The sequence below is a fragment of the Danio rerio genome, chromosome 4, assembly GCF_052040795.2.
Source record: "Danio rerio strain M-AB ecotype USA chromosome 4, GRCz13ab, whole genome shotgun sequence".
Lineage (NCBI taxonomy): Eukaryota > Metazoa > Chordata > Actinopteri > Cypriniformes > Danionidae > Danio > Danio rerio.
The window spans coordinates 59516068-59532123 of NC_141024.2; the positions used below are offsets into that span (position 1 = coordinate 59516068).

The window sequence follows — 16056 nt, forward strand, 5'->3', positions numbered from 1 at the left end:
AAGTGCTTCATTTGGCAGCTGATTTAAATAGCCAACGCTTGACATCCTCTTTCGCTTACGGCCATACCACCCTGGAAATGCCCGATCTCATCTGAACTCGGAAGTAAAGCAGGGTCGGGCCTGGTTAGTACTTGGATGGCAGACCGCCTGGGAATACCAGGTGCTGTAAGCTTTTCGAAGTGCTTCATTTGGCAGCTGATTTAAATAGCCAACGCTTGACATCCTCTTTCGCTTACGGCCATACCACCCTGGAAATGCCCGATCTCATCTGAACTCGGAAGTAAAGCAGGGTCGGGCCTGGTTAGTACTTGGATGGGAGACCGCCTGGGAATACCAGGTGCTGTAAGCTTTTCGAAGTGCTTCATTTGGCAGCTGATTTAAATAGCCAACGCTTGACGTCCTCTTTCGCTTACGGCCATACCACCCTGGAAATGCCCGATCTCATCTGAACTCGGAAGTAAAGCAGGGTCGGGCCTGGTTAGTACTTGGATGGGAGACCGCCTGGGAATACCAGGTGCTGTAAGCTTTTCGAAGTGCTTCATTTGGCAGCTGATTTAAATAGCCAACGCTTGACATCCTCTTTCGCTTACGGCCATACCACCCTGGAAATGCCCGATCTCATCTGAACTCGGAAGTAAAGCAGGGTCGGGCCTGGTTAGTACTTGGATGGGAGACCGCCTGGGAATACCAGGTGCTGTAAGCTTTTCGAAGTGCTTCATTTGGCAGCTGATTTAAATAGCCAACGCTTGACATCCTCTTTCGCTTACGGCCATACCACCCTGGAAATGCCCGATCTCATCTGAACTCGGAAGTAAAGCAGGGTCGGGCCTGGTTAGTACTTGGATAGGAGACCGCCTGGGAATACCAGGTGCTGTAAGCTTTTCGAAGTGCTTCATTTGGCAGCTGATTTAAATAGCCAACGCTTGACATCCTCTTTCGCTTACGGCCATACCACCCTGGAAATGCCCGATCTCATCTGAACTCGGAAGTAAAGCAGGGTCGGGCCCGGTTAGTACTTGGATGGGAGACCGCCTGGGAATACCAGGTGCTGTAAGCTTTTCGAAGTGCTTCATTTGGCAGCTGATTTAAATAGCCAACGCTTGACATCCTCTTTCGCTTACGGCCATACCACCCTGGAAATGCCCGATCTCATCTGAACTCGGAAGTAAAGCAGGGTCGGGCCCGGTTAGTACTTGGATGGGAGACCGCCTGGGAATACCAGGTGCTGTAAGCTTTTCGAAGTGCTTCATTTGGCAGCTGATTTAAATAGCCAACGCTTGACATCCTCTTTCGCTTACGGCCATACCACCCTGGAAATGCCCGATCTCATCTGAACTCGGAAGTAAAGCAGGGTCGGGCCCGGTTAGTACTTGGATGGGAGACCGCCTGGGAATACCAGGTGCTGTAAGCTTTTCGAAGTGCTTCATTTGGCAGCTGATTTAAATAGCCAACGCTTGACATCCTCTTTCGCTTACGGCCATACCACCCTGGAGATGCCCGATCTCATCTGAACTCGGAAGTAAAGCAGGGTCGGGCCTGGTTAGTACTTGGATGGGAGACCGCCTGGGAATACCAGGTGCTGTAAGCTTTTCGAAGTGCTTCATTTGGCAGCTGATTTAAATAGCCAACGCTTGACATCCTCTTTCGCTTACGGCCATACCACCCTGGAAATGCCCGATCTCATCTGAACTCGGAAGTAAAGCAGGGTCGGGCCCGGTTAGTACTTGGATGGGAGACCGCCTGGGAATACCAGGTGCTGTAAGCTTTTCGAAGTGCTTTATTTGGCAGCTGATTTAAATAGCCAACGCTTGACATCCTCTTTCGCTTACGGCCATACCACCCTGGAAATGCCCGATCTCATCTGAACTCGGAAGTAAAGCAGGGTCGGGCCTGGTTAGTACTTGGATGGGAGACCGCCTGGGAATACCAGGTGCTGTAAGCTTTTCGAAGTGCTTCATTTGGCAGCTGATTTAAATAGCCAACGCTTGACATCCTCTTTCGCTTACGGCCATACCACCCTGGAAATGCCCAATCTCATCTGAACTCGGAAGTAAAGCAGGGTCGAGCCTGGTTAGTACTTGGATGGGAGACCGCCTGGGAATACCAGGTGCTGTAAGCTTTTCGAAGTGCTTCATTTGGCAGCTGATTTAAATAGCCAACGCTTGACATCCTCTTTCGCTTACGGCCATACCACCCTGGAAATGCCCGATCTCATCTGAACTCGGAAGTAAAGCAGGGTCGGGCCCGGTTAGTACTTGGATGGGAGACCGCCTGGGAATACCAGGTGCTGTAAGCTTTTCGAAGTGCTTCATTTGGCAGCTGATTTAAATAGCCAACGCTTGACATCCTCTTTCGCTTACGGCCATACCACCCTGGAAATCCTCGAACTTGGTACATTCCAGGAAGTGTTTGGCTGCAGTTGGGAGAGAAAGGCTCTCCCTACTCTTTGTTTATTTTCTTTTTGATTTGTAAAGTATTAGAGTTAATTTGTTTCTTTTGTTTTTGTGAAGTTTATTTTCCTCCCAACAGCATTAGCTGTTCGGGAGGAACTTATTTTTTTCATTTGGAACTCTTTTTTTGGAGTAAGCAATGGCGGACGGATGCACGGCAACAAACACGGACATGGCAGGAGAAACTCGACTGGTGAAAGATAATGGACTGGCAGGAGGAACGCGAAAGGCTATCGACATTGGATTAGGAGGAGAAACAAGCACGGCAAACGACAACGGACTGGCAGGAGGAACAAGCAAGGCTAACGAAAATGGACTGGATAAACGACCACGAAATGGAAACAAAACTGAAAAAAGTAAGTTTGCGGAGAGAAGATACTTGAAGGAGGCTACGGTGATTATAAATGTGGAAAACGTACTTGAGGTAAAGGCAGAAGATGTTATTAAAGCGATAATGGAAAAATGTGGACAAGGGAAAATGTTGGCGCTCAGACCCAGACAAGGCAAAGAATATGAACTGACCATGGAAAAAGAAGAGGAGTGTGAAAAACTTTTAGAAGGACTAACAATTAATGGAGTGAACTGTGAAGTTAAAAGTTTGCACAACCGAGATTATGTAGTTTCCTTCTTGCACCTGCCTGTCTACCTGGAAAATAGTATAATTGTAGAAAAATTGGAAGGATGGGGTGTTGAGCCACTAACAAAAATTAAAAGAAGATGCTACCCGGGCACTGACATCGAAGATGGGACGAGGTTCCTGAAAGTAAGGTTCCCGAAGGAGGTGGCATCACTGCCCTATAGCACGAGGCTAGAAACAGCCGAAGGACCACAGCATTTCCGGGTGATGCACAGTCGGCAAGTGAAAACTTGTAGGCAGTGCATGAGCCCGGACCATCTGCTGAAAGACTGTCCTAATTTCAAGTGCTACAGATGCGGAGAATGGGGGCATTTTGCACGATCGTGCACCACTGTCAGATGCTCGGAGTGTGCAGAATTCTTAGATAAATGTGAATGTTGGATGGAAGGGAAGGAAGGAGAAAAAGAAAAACAGGTGGACAGACAGGTGCAAGAAGGAAATAAGGAGGAAGATGCAAAACTTGAAGGAGATCAGGAGGAAGAAGCAACACAGCAAAGAGAAATAGAACAACTAAAGAATAACACTGGAGAAGTTGTGGATTTTAATGAAGATGGAGAAATGAAGGAGGGAGGAAATCAAATGATGGAAATTGAGTTTTCAGACATGGAGGAAAATGGACAAGAAAATTTGAGCAAAACAAAGACATGGATTATGAAGAAGATGCAAAGGTGGACAATATGGACAAATGTATGAAAGTGAATTTAAGAAGAAGAACACTAAAGGTAAAACCAAATTTGGACAATGTTAGAAAAAAGGCCAAAGCTAATATGTTCAATGTGTTAAGGAGTTTAGAAGGAGGGGAAGATGAGTAATGTATTTTAAATATTTATTTTTATTTTTATCTTTTCTTTTAATGGTTTTTAATTGTGTTAGTTTTAATACAAGAGGTCTTTTAAATGTTGGAAAATTTGACAAGGTAAAGGAACTATGCAAAAAACAAAACTTAATTTGTTTACAAGAGACTAATTGGAATGATGGTGTGATGGAAGATTTTAAAAGAAGATGGAGGGGGCAAATATTTTATAATAATGGTGATGGAAGGATGGGAAGAGGGGTCGCTATTTTAGTCAAAGAAGATATAAAGAATGATGTGGAAGAACTATACAATGATAAAGAGGGGAAATGCCTTGCTATTAGAATGAGAGAAAATAATATGACATTATGTAACATTCATGCTCCAGTAGCAGAAAAAGAAAAGAAGGACTTTTTTAACAGAATAAATGATCTTATGATTTTATGGGGCGAAACTATTTTAATAGGAGATTTTAACACGGTTTTTAATAGAATTGATTTAGCGGATGGCATGGTTTTTAGGAATGACACTGGGAGAAAAGAGTTGCAGAAACTAATGGCAGAGCACAAAGTAGTGGACATATGGAGAGTAAGGAATGAAGGAAAAAGAGAATATTCAAGAAGACAGTTAGTAGATGGTAACTTAAAGCAAAGTAGGATTGATTTTATTTTATGCAAGGAAAAACTGGGTGATTTTATACAGAGTGTTTATTTTAAAGAAACAACGCTAAGCGACCACAAGTTTTTATTAATGAAGATTGATTTTAATGAAACTAAAAGAGGAAAAGGGATATGGATTTTAAATACAGAAATTTTAAAAGGAGAACCTTATAGAAAGGCAATAGTGGACTTAATAAATACTGAAATACAAAATGAGATGTATCATGAAGATAAAAGAATATGGTGGGATAACACAAAATATGAAATTAAAAAGTATACGATTAAAATGAGTAAATCAATACAAAAAGCAAAAGCACATAAAGAAGTAGAGGTTAGAAAGGAATTAAATGACAGTTTAAATCAAGAAAAGGTAGATATAGAGAGAATACTGTTTCTGGAGGAGGAATTACGAAACATAGAAGAAAGAAAATGTAGAGGTGCGATGATCAGAAGCAGAGCCAAATATATTGTGGATGGAGAGAAATGTACAAAATTCTTTTTCAATTTAGAGAAAAGTAAGGGTAACGGAGAAATTATAAGAGAATTAAAAAAAGAAAATGGAGAAAAAATAAAAGAAACACAGGATATTTTAAAGGAAGTTAGAGATTTTTATGAAAGCCTTTTTAAAAAAGGTGAAATAAATGAAAAAGAAGAAAAAAATTTATTGGATCAAATTGAGGGAAAGGTAACAGAGGATGATAAAAAGATGTGTGATGAGGAAATACAAATAGAAGAAATAAAGGAATCTATTATGCAATTAAGTAATGGGAAAAGTCCAGGATTAGATGGATTAGTATCTGAGTTTTACAAAGTTTTTAAGGATGTTTTAGCACCAATTTTAAAGGAAATTTTTGATGAAGTTTTTAAAAAACAAGAAACAACGCATTTAATGAGAGTTGGTTTAGTGAAACTGATATATAAGAAAAAAGGTGAGAAAAATGATTTGAGGAATTTTAGACCCCTAACAATGCTAAACACAGATTTTAAGATTTTAGCCAAGGTATTAGCAAATAGACTTAAAAAGGTCTTACCCGATATTATCAAAACTAGTCAGGCATATGGCGTAAAAGGGAAAGATATCACAGACATAATTAGCAGTATAAGAGATGTAATACAATACATGAAAGAAAAGAGAAAAAATGGATATGTAATAAGTGTAGATTTCGAGAAAGCATTTGACAGAGTTGAACACAATTTTCTATTTGAGGTTTTAAATAAGGTTGGTTTTGGGAATAATTTTTTAAGATGGATCAAGTGTTTATACAACGGAGCTATTAGTCGTATTAAAGTTAACGGTTTTATTACAGACTGTTTTAATGTAACACGATCCATAAAACAGGGATGTCCACTCTCTGCACAGCTGTACAGTCTAGTGACTGAAGCTCTAGGATCAGCTATAATAAGAGATAAAGAAATACATGGAATTAAAATTGTAGAAACAGAAGAAGAACAGAAAATTTATCAATATGCAGACGATACTACACTGATTTTAAAAGATATACAAAGTGTGATAAATGCAATGAAAATCATTGAAAGATATTGTAATGGATCAGGTGCTAAAGTAAACATGGAAAAAACTGTAGTCATGAGATTAGGCAATGCATGTATTCTACCGGATGTTTTTAAATTTAAAGACCAGAAAGAAATAAAGATTTTAGGGATAACCTTTGGAGAAAATGGGAAAAGAGATAAGGAGATAATGTGGGATGAAATTATCGGAGGAATGGAAAGGAGATTAGAATGGTGGAAACAAAGAAGAGTCAATCTGAAAGGTAAAGTTTTAATCATAAATACGTTGATGTTGTCAAAAATGTGGTATGTGTTAGGAGTTACCCCTATGGATCACTGGCATGAGCAGAGAATAAAACAATGTTTATTGAGTTTTATCTGGGAAGGAAAACCACCAAGAATTGCATATAATGTATTAATTGGAGCAACCGATGATGGGGGGTTAGGTTTGTTAGACCCAGAGACAAGAAAGAAAAGCATGAGAGTCAAAGTAATAAAAAAGTATTTAAATAAAGAATTTAAAGCCGAATGGAAACATGTAATGAGGTTTTATCTTAACAAATGTGGGGGTTTTAATATGAATGATGATATTTTATGGATGAAACTGAAACAAAGCATGATAACTGGGATTCCTGAATTTTATAGAGAAGTTTTACAGGCATGGAGTGAGTTTTTAAATCACGTTGATTTTAAACCTGAAGGGAGGAACATGTTATTAAATCAACCTTTGTTTTTAAATGGTAATATTTTAACACAAGAGAAAGAAATATATTTTAAATATTGGTTGGAAGCAGGTGTATGTCAGGTTAAGGATGTTTTATATGAGATTAAAGAAGGGTTTTTACCAAGCCAAGTAATTGTGGATGCCATGGATGGGATTGGGAAAGATATCAAAAGAGAAACTCTGGTAAAACAATTTGAAATAGTGAAAAGTGCAATACCTAAAGAATGGATAGTAAAAATTGAACAAAATAATGAAAGCAATGATAATGTAAAAGTGTTTTTAAAGGAAAAGGAGAAGGATTTTCAAGAATGTGTTCTTAAAAATTTCTACATTTGTTTCAGAAACAAAGTGCATAAAAGACCAGTTTCAGAACAATTTTGGAAAAAAATCTTTGTGGAAATAGATGAAGAGGGAATCTGGAAGAATTTAAAATGGAAATATTTAGATGCAAAAATTGAAATGTTGGATTATTTTATCAGACATAATGTTATTTTCACTGAAACAAAACTGGCACAAATCGGAAGCAGTGAGAATGCATTATGCAAAATATGTGGACTGGAAAATGAAGGTATTATGCATTTGTTTTTAAAATGTGTTGAATTAAATACATTTATGGCAAAGTTAAAAGAAATGATGAAACAAATGATGCCAAGTGAAACAGAGCAGATTGAGGAGGACACAGAATGGTATAAAATATTTTTATTTGGTTTTAATGGAAGTAAGACAAGAATTGCAAATTTGTTTTTATCAGTTGCAAGAACTGTAATTTGGGAAAGGAGAAACATTGTTAAAAATAAAAATGCTAAAATAGAGTTATGGAAAATGTATAAAAAAAACTGGAAAACTATATTAAAACTGTGGAACAATATTTTAGAATGGAAGAAAAAGAGACTGAATTTTACAAAACGTTTATGTTGAATACTCCTTATATTATGTACACACTAGATGGTTTGAAAATAGATTTGCCAGAATGATTATGCTTGTTGTTTTCCTGTTTTAATACCAACATAATGTCTTAAGAAATGTTTGTAAATGATATTTTAATATGCTTCTGAACTGATGTTTTAAATGTTTTTAAATGTATGTATTGTAAAAATTGAAATATTTTTCTAATAAAAAAAAAAAAAAAAAAAAAAAGGAAATGCCCGATCTCATCTGAACTCGGAAGTAAAGCAGGGTCGGGCCTGGTTAGTACTTGGATGGGAGAACGCCTGGGAATACCAGGTGCTGTAAGCTTTTCGAAGTGCTTCATTTGGCAGCTGATTTAAATAGCCAACGCTTGACATCCTCTTTCGCTTACGGCCATACCACCCTGGAAATGCCTGAGGCGCTATTGAGCAAGGAAGGAAGTGTGAAGATTGGTAGAAGAAGTAGTGTGAGAACACTTTTTGTTTTGAAAGCTTTTTTTTTCTTTCTAGTTTTTGGATTGTTTTTTCTTTAGGAAGACCAAAAGAGGATCAAGAAGGTTTTTAGTTGGAGTTTATCACTCCCCACTCAGCATTATTGCTGTTTGGGGAATCTTTATTTTTGTTTGTCTACTGGACTGCTAAAGACAACGGCTAAACAGCATTAAGATGGAAAAACAAAGAGGTGAGCAGATTGTAAGCATGGATGGAGATGATGGTCAAGGAAGACGTGTTTTTCAGAAAAAGCTAACAGTATTGGTTGAAATTGTGGGAGAAGATAAAATTACAATGATGGAGCTTTTGAAGAAAGTGAGAGAAGATTGTGGTGTTGTAATTGGCTGCAGATATAAGAACCCAAAAGAGTATGAATTAACTATGAATGAAGAGGAAGGGAAAGAAAAAATACTGGATGGGCTGAAGATAAAAAACAGCCGGATAATGGTAAAGGAAATAAACAACAATGAGATGGTGGTCTCTTTTCTGAATCTGCCAACATACATTGAAGATGAGGAAATAATTGGAAAACTAACTGAATGGGGAGTGAAAGCAGCTTCACCTGTCAAAAGGAGAATGTGGCCAGGAACGGATATTGCAGATGGAACACGATTTCTAAAAGTTAAGTTCACAGATACTGTGAAATCGCTACCATACTCAACAAAGTTTGAGACGCTGACAGGAACAGAACATTTTAGGGTCATACATGACAGACAGGTGAAAGTCTGCAGAGTCTGTATCCAACCAGGACACATTGTAAGAGACTGCCCTAACTTTAAGTGTTATAAATGTGGCATTCAGGGTCATTATGTGCGCGAATGTGACAAAGGAAAATGCAAGTTGTGTAAGATGGTCACTGCAATGTGTGTATGCAGAATTCCAGAGGAAGAAATCATGGGAAGCTCTCTGGATCTATACGAAAGTGTGGAGGAGGCAATAACAGGAAAGGAAAAAGATGAAGAAGATGAACAGAATGAAGAAGATATAATGGTAGAACGAAGGGCTGGAGAAGAAGTACAAGAGCCGATGGATGACTCACAAGATGCCATGGGAAAATTCCCGCAGAAGCAAGTGGTTCAAGAGGAAGAGGAAGTATTATTTGAAGGAGGAGGGAATGGTAAGAAAGGAGGTCAAGAAAAAGCGAACCAAGATGGGAAGGAGCACAAGGAAAATCAAAGGGGAAGAGACTTCATGACGAGAATTTTAGAGACACCACTGATACAACTGGAGGAGGAAATGGACATGAGTGCCGGAAATATCAAGATGCTGAAAAGGAAAATGAAAGGCACTGAAGAAGAGACTACAAAAAAGTAAGATCTGAAGACATTTTCAAATGTGGGTTCTCCTCTTTTTTATACTATATGCAATGTGTGACTTGCTGAAAATTGCCTGTTTGAACTGCAATGGACTAAGAGAAATGGAAAAGTTTGAGAGGGTGATTAGAAAGTTCAAAACAGATGTAATTTGTTTGCAAGAAACACATTGGTCAAATGATAAAATGAGTGATATAAAAAAAGTTTGGGGAGAAGAGATTTATGTAAATCATGGAAGTCAGAGAGCATGCGGTGTGGCGATTTTGCTTAAAAAGGGAGGAATACATAATGTAAAGCAAATACATAACGATGGTAATGGTAGATTGTTGGGAATAGACTTCATGTATTACAATGAATCCTTTAGATTGCTTAATTTATATGCTCCTAACATAGAAACTGAAAGAAAAGAGGTTTTTAAAACAATGAAACCACTGTGCACAGGCAACTGCATAGTAGTTGGAGATTTTAATGTTTGGTGCACAAGGCTTGATGTGTCAAAAAGTATTAATTTTAAATCAGATGCATCCAGAAGATACTTAAATGAATTAATGCAAAGTGAGAACATGGTGGATGCCTGGAGGGAGGAGAACCCATTCAAGAGGGAATTCTCAAGAAGGCAAATAGTATTAGGGGTTTTAAAACAAAGCCGTATAGATTTATGTTTAGTAAAAAGGGAAATATTGCAGTATGTGAAAAATGTAAGTTATAAGTTTATTGAAATAGGAGATCATGCTGCTATGATGGTAAAGATGAGTTTAAATTTAGAATCAAGGGGTGGGGGGATGTGGTGCCTGAATGCAAGTTTATTAAAAGAAGAGGCATATAGGGAGAGCATTGAAAGATGTATAAGGTATGAAATGGAAAATCCATTATTTGAAAATAATGTATGCGAGTGGTGGGAGGATTTGAAAGAGAAAATAAAAATAAGAAGTATGCGATATTCAAAACAGAGAAACTTTAAGAGAAAAATGGAGATGGAAAGCATGAGAAATAATTTAGAGAAAGAAGCAGAGAAAATAGAAAACAACCCTGAGTACACAAAAGAAAACTTTCTGAGGATAAAAGGGGTATTGGAGATGTATGAAACAGAAAAATGTGAAGGTGCAAAAGTGAGAAGCAGGGCAAAGTATGCACTTGAAGGGGAGAGGTGTACAAAATACTTTCTAAATTTGGAAAAGGGAAAGCAGAGGAAAAATTACATTACAGAACTAAAAAATGAAAATGGTGAAAAGATAACAGATTATGTAAAAATATTGGAAACAGTACAATTATTTTATGAAAGACTTTTTAAGAAAGAGAATACAAAACAGGAATATGTGGACAAAGTTTTAAATACTGTAAACGTTAAGTTAAGTGATGAAGAAAGGGAGACATGTGAAAGAGATATAAACATAGAAGAAATAAAACAAGCAATAAAAGAAACAAAAGTGAATAAAAGTCCAGGGTCAGATGGGTTAACGCATGAGTTTTATAAAACTTTTGAAGAGATATTAGCACCGATACTGATGAAATTATTTAAACATATGGAAGAAAGAAGAGAGATACCAGAATCAACAGGTTTGGGAGTAATCACCATACTTTACAAGAATAAAGGCAGTCCGCTAAATTTGGAAAATTATAGACCTTTAAGTCTTTTAAACACAGATTATAAGATTCTAACAAAAATTTTAGCTAATAGAATAAAAAGTATGGAAGTTTATTCCTAACAAAATGAAAATAAAAATTCAAATGCTTAAAAGATCAAATGATAAATCAAATGCTCAAACTATAAATCAAATGCTCAAACCGACATTGCAAATGATAAATCAAATCCTCAAACTGACTCTGCAAATGATAAATCAAATCCTCAAACGGACTTTGCAAATGGTGAATCAAATCCTCAAACCGACTCCTCAAATGATAAATCAAATCCTCAAACTGACATCGCAAATGGTGAATCAAATGCTCAAACTATAAATCAAATCCTTAAACCGACATTGCAAATGGTGAATCAAATGCTCAAACAACTCTGCAAATGGTGAATCAAATCCTCAAACTGACATCGCAAATGGTGAATCAAATGCTCAAACTATAAATCAAATCCTTAAACCGACATTGCAAATGGTGAATCAAATGCTCAAACAACTCTGCAAATGGTGAATCAAATCCTTAAACGACTCCGCAAATGGTGAATTAAATGCTCAAACTGACATCTCAAATGGTGAATCAAATGCTCAAACAGACATCGCAAATGATAAATCAAATGCAAATGAGATGTCAATCAACCAGCATAGGCGGAGCTTTAAGGCGGAAGAGTTTGTTGTTGACAACAACCGGTAGCGCTACGACTTTTTCAAGGCGATCAGATTTGCGTGCACTATTCCACGTCGTGTCCGTATAAACTCGTGAAAGAGAAAGCGAGAAATCTCCTACTGCTTCTGTCCACATTCTGAAGTGTTCATCAGATGGGTACATCATGAATTTTATATTGTTTTTAAAGATATTTTAAAAGGAATACTTAAAGAAGTTTTTAAAGAAATTTTTAAATGTAAAGAGATGAATGAAAGAATGGGGATGGGATTAATGAAGTTAATATATAAAAGAAAAGGAGCAAAAACTGAATTACAAAATTATAGACCAATAACAATGTTAAATACAGATTTAAAGATTTTAGCAAAAGTTTTAGCGAATAGATTAAAGGAAGTAATGCCTAAATTAATTAAATCAAATCAAGCATATGCAATAAAAGGGAGAGATATAGCAGATGTAACAATGAGTATTAAAAGCACAATAGATTATTTACAAGAAAAGAAGATGAATGGTTTTTTAATTAGTGTAGATTTTGAAAAGGCTTTTGACAGAGTCGAACATACTTACTTATTTGATGTACTCAAAACATTTGGATTTGGAGAGAATTTTATTAATTGGATTAAAATTTTATATAAAGGGGCTTTTACAAAAGTAAAATGTAATGGTTTTTTAACAGATTGTTTTAAAATTACAAGATCAATTAGACAAGGATGTCCTCTTTCAGCATTATTATATTCCCTAATCCCAGAACCTTTAGGGTTAGCAATAAAACAAGAAACTAAAATTAAAGGAATAAAAATAGAAGAAGAGGAGGATGAAGGAAAAATATACCAGTATGCTGATGATACAACAATAATAGTGAAGGAGAAAAAGAGTGTAAAAGAAGCCATGAAAAAAGTACAGGAGTTTTGTAAGGGTACAGGAAGCAAAATAAATGAAAATAAAACACAATATATGAGGTTTGGTAGAGCAGATATTTTAACAGATTGTTTCCAATTTAGAGAAGTAGAAGAACTGAAAATTTTAGGAATTTTAATCTAATAAGAGGAATAGAATCAAGATTAAATTTTTGGAGGATGAGAGAACTTTGCTTAAAGGGGAAAGCCTTAATATTAAATGTTTTAATGACATCAAAGCTATGGTATAAATTATATGTAACAGAAATGCCATGTTGGATAGAAGGGAGATTGAAAAAGTGTGTTCAAGATTTTTTATGGGAGGGGAAACCCCCAAGAATTGCGTACAATACAATAATAGGAGCAACAGAAGAAGGAGGGATAGGATTGATGGATATTAAACAAAGGAAGAATTGTCTTAGAGTCAAAATAGTTAAAAAGCTTTTACAAGAGGAGAACTCAACAGAATGGAAAAAGGTTATGAAATATTTTTTAAACAAAGTTGGCAATTTTAACTTAGGAGAAGACATTCTTTGGTTAAAAACAAAAAACTGGATGACGGAAAAGTTACCAGGGTTTTATCAAGAAATTTTAAGTGCATGGGGGAAATTTTTAGGCGGAGTATTTTACCAAGTAAAGGGAAGAGAAAACTTGTTAAATCAACCTTTGTTTTTAAATAAAAGTATTTTAAAAGAAGGGAAGGAACTATTTTTTAAAAAATGGATGGATGTAGGGATTTTAAGAATAAGGGATGTTCTTTATGAATTCAAAAAGGGATTTTTAACTAAGCAATATATAGTAGACTTAATGGAAGAAGCTAAAGAGGAATACAGTGTAAAGGAAATAGAAAATAAACTTGAAACGGTCAAAAGTGCCATACCAAAAGAATGGATTACAAGAATAGAAAATATGGAAGAAGGTGGGAATGAAAAAATCATACATGTCTATTTAAAAGGAAAGCTTTGTAATTTTAAAGATTGTATACTGAAAGACTTTTATGTGTATTTTAGAGATAGTGTATTTCAAGAACCAATAGCAAATAACTTTTGGGTACAAAGATTGAATAATGTGAAAAAGGAAAATATATGGAAAAACAATAATAGAAACAAGATTGGAATGTTTTGAATATTTTATAAGACACAAAGCAATTTTTACTGAGTGCATTTTAACAAAGATACAGAGAGAACAAAATGCTACATGTAAGGTATGTTTTCAAGAAGATGAAGGAATTTTACACCTGTTTTTATACTGTAAAGAATTAGAATGTTTTTACATGAAATGCCAAAAAATGCTAAAAGATTTATTGAAAGATTGGGATGAAGAACAATTGGAATGGAATACTCTGGTGATGTTCGGATGGAATATGGAAAACAAAAACAAAAAGTTTGTAAATCTTCTTATAATGATGATTAAAAAATGTGTGTGGGAAAGAAGAAATGTAGCAAAGCTGGAAAAAGTTGTTTTAAATGTGTGGAATGTACTAAAACGAAAAATGGAAAGATACATAGAAAGACTGTACTGGTATTTTAAAGGAGAAGATATGTTACCAAGCTTTTATGATGTGTTTAATGATGAAGTGTATAATGTTTTAAATGGTTTAAAGTGGAAAATGCCCAAAGAGGATGTTATTTTATGAAGAAGTTTTATTTTAATGTATTTGTTTTGTGAAATTTCTTGAAGTATTTAAATGTTAATGTAATGTGATGATTTTTTGAATAAAAAAAAAAAAAAAAAAAAAAAAGGGGGCTATAGAGCAAACAGAAAGTGAGTTGGCAGCAGTAAGGAGAGAAAGGCTCTCCCCATTTTGTTTGTCTACCTTTTTGTTTATTGACCTTGAGTGTTTTTGTTTGTTTGTTTTCTTTTTGTCTTTAAAAACCACCTAACAGCAGCATTTTGCTGACTGTTGGTTATGTAGGGTGGTTATGTAGTGTGTTTTATTTTTAATCATGGACAGATTCCCCGGCAACGACATGGAAATGGAGGGACTTGCAAGAAAGGATAAAGAAAATGGGCTGGATAATAGACGATGAGATAAAGAAAATGGACTTGACAACAGACAAAGAGATAAATAAAACGAAGAGCCCGGCCAACGAAGAGGTGAGAAAGGTAAGGATAAGCAAGAGGTACAAAGAAGAGTATGCACAAAGGAAGCAACAGTAACTGTAGAAGTAGAAAATGTAAAAGATGCAAGAAGATTTGATATAACCAAAGCAGTCACGGAGCTGATTGGAGTAGGAAGAATTCTGGCGGTGAGACCCAAACAAACAAAGGGAGTATGAAGTAACAATGGAGACTGAAGATGACACCGAAATTTTAATAGACAATGGATTGACAATTAAAGGAGTGAAATCTGAAGTACGGAGGTTACAAAACAGAGACTATGTTGTTTCGTTCAAGCATCTGCCTGTTTACCTAGCAAATGAAGAAATTTTAAGCAAGCTAGAGAGATGGGGAGTTTTCCCCATATCTAAAATTAAAAGAAGATTGTATCCTGGCACAAACATAGAAGATGGAACAAGGTTTGTAAAAAACAGATTTCCGGAAGAGATGGTCTCCTTACCATACAGTACCAAAATCGAGACGGCGGAAGGGCCACAGCACTTTAGAGTCATGCACACCAATCAGGTAAAAACCTGTCGACTATGCATGAGCTCAGAAAATGTGATGAAGGAACGCCCAGAATTCAGGTGCTTCAAATGTGACGAAAGGGGACATTTCGCAAGGACCTGTACAGCTGTGTCGGGCCCGGATTGTAAATTGGCCCTAATACCTGCAGGGAGCTTGTCACGCTGAGTTGGCTTTGTCCGCTCGATTGACCAACGCGTACGCCTTGTTTTATCCTTGCAGGCCTAACTTCGCTGGTGAAGGCACTCGTGGGGTTTCTGTAGTGTAGTGGTCATCACGTTCGCCTAACACGCGAAAGGTCCTCGGTTCGAAACCGAGCAGAAACAGTGCTCTTCTTTTGGCGAGAAAATAATAGCATCCACTGCTGCACCAGCAATGATCGTCGACAGGCACCCAATCAAAAAGGGTTATCTGCTTGATTTGCCTGAGGGTTTCCGTAGTGTAGTGGTTATCACGTTCGCCTCACACGCGAAAGGTCCCCAGTTCGAAACTGGGCGGAAACAACCTCTGGCTTTTATGACAATTGTCAAATCAGGCTTCTGTTGAGTACTGACGTTCACTGAAAACATTCTTTCTGCAGAGCAGTGTGAGGCTAGAAGTTTGAATTCAGCTCAGTGTTTACCGCCCCTCGCCCCTGTGATTTCTTTTAGCTTTGTGTTGTGCATGAGCAGGTGGCCAGTGCGTTTGCTGGCCCTTCACGGTGCAGACCGTACAAGACAGCTCTATAAAAAAAAAACTATAAATACTTCAAGCAGCACTGG

The 16056-nt window shown here is 36.8% G+C and overlaps 2 protein-coding genes and 15 non-coding genes across 17 annotated transcripts in view; 16 read left to right on the forward strand and 1 right to left on the reverse strand.

Moving 5' to 3' along the window:
- LOC110439541 (NACHT, LRR and PYD domains-containing protein 3-like) overlaps nucleotides 1-16056 on the reverse strand; it is a 601035-nt gene that overhangs the window by 505199 nt on the left and 79780 nt on the right. The gene's annotated exons all lie outside the window — the stretch shown is intronic.
- Nucleotides 54-172, forward strand: LOC137495206 (5S ribosomal RNA). The gene has a single exon (XR_015487508.2). It is a non-coding gene; the product is annotated as a 5S ribosomal RNA (ribosomal RNA).
- Nucleotides 231-349, forward strand: LOC137495205 (5S ribosomal RNA). Its single transcript, XR_015489000.2, has one exon. It is a non-coding gene; the product is annotated as a 5S ribosomal RNA (ribosomal RNA).
- LOC137495204 (5S ribosomal RNA) lies at nucleotides 408-526 on the forward strand. The gene has a single exon (XR_015488141.2). It is a non-coding gene; the product is annotated as a 5S ribosomal RNA (ribosomal RNA).
- Nucleotides 585-703, forward strand: LOC137493905 (5S ribosomal RNA). Its single transcript, XR_015488034.2, has one exon. It is a non-coding gene; the product is annotated as a 5S ribosomal RNA (ribosomal RNA).
- Nucleotides 762-880, forward strand: LOC137493858 (5S ribosomal RNA). Its single transcript, XR_015488723.2, has one exon. It is a non-coding gene; the product is annotated as a 5S ribosomal RNA (ribosomal RNA).
- On the forward strand, nucleotides 939-1057 carry LOC137492815 (5S ribosomal RNA). The gene has a single exon (XR_015488834.2). It is a non-coding gene; the product is annotated as a 5S ribosomal RNA (ribosomal RNA).
- LOC137495203 (5S ribosomal RNA) lies at nucleotides 1116-1234 on the forward strand. The gene has a single exon (XR_015485245.2). It is a non-coding gene; the product is annotated as a 5S ribosomal RNA (ribosomal RNA).
- Nucleotides 1293-1411, forward strand: LOC137494095 (5S ribosomal RNA). Its single transcript, XR_015487509.2, has one exon. It is a non-coding gene; the product is annotated as a 5S ribosomal RNA (ribosomal RNA).
- On the forward strand, nucleotides 1470-1588 carry LOC137492814 (5S ribosomal RNA). The gene has a single exon (XR_015488668.2). It is a non-coding gene; the product is annotated as a 5S ribosomal RNA (ribosomal RNA).
- Nucleotides 1647-1765, forward strand: LOC137495201 (5S ribosomal RNA). The gene has a single exon (XR_015487510.2). It is a non-coding gene; the product is annotated as a 5S ribosomal RNA (ribosomal RNA).
- LOC137494094 (5S ribosomal RNA) lies at nucleotides 1824-1942 on the forward strand. The gene has a single exon (XR_015487511.1). It is a non-coding gene; the product is annotated as a 5S ribosomal RNA (ribosomal RNA).
- LOC137492813 (5S ribosomal RNA) lies at nucleotides 2001-2119 on the forward strand. Its single transcript, XR_015488142.2, has one exon. It is a non-coding gene; the product is annotated as a 5S ribosomal RNA (ribosomal RNA).
- Nucleotides 2178-2296, forward strand: LOC137495200 (5S ribosomal RNA). The gene has a single exon (XR_015488143.1). It is a non-coding gene; the product is annotated as a 5S ribosomal RNA (ribosomal RNA).
- On the forward strand, nucleotides 2391-14411 carry LOC148682274 (uncharacterized). Its single transcript, XM_088650527.1, has 2 exons — nucleotides 2391-5971; nucleotides 7300-14411. Exon 1 carries the CDS (start codon nucleotides 2590-2592, stop codon nucleotides 3778-3780), a length of 1191 nt encoding a protein of 396 aa, XP_088506653.1. The 5' UTR covers nucleotides 2391-2589; the 3' UTR covers nucleotides 3781-5971; nucleotides 7300-14411.
- Nucleotides 15549-15621, forward strand: trnav-aac (transfer RNA valine (anticodon AAC)). Its single transcript has one exon. It is a non-coding gene; the product is annotated as a tRNA-Val (tRNA).
- Nucleotides 15726-15798, forward strand: trnav-cac (transfer RNA valine (anticodon CAC)). Its single transcript has one exon. It is a non-coding gene; the product is annotated as a tRNA-Val (tRNA).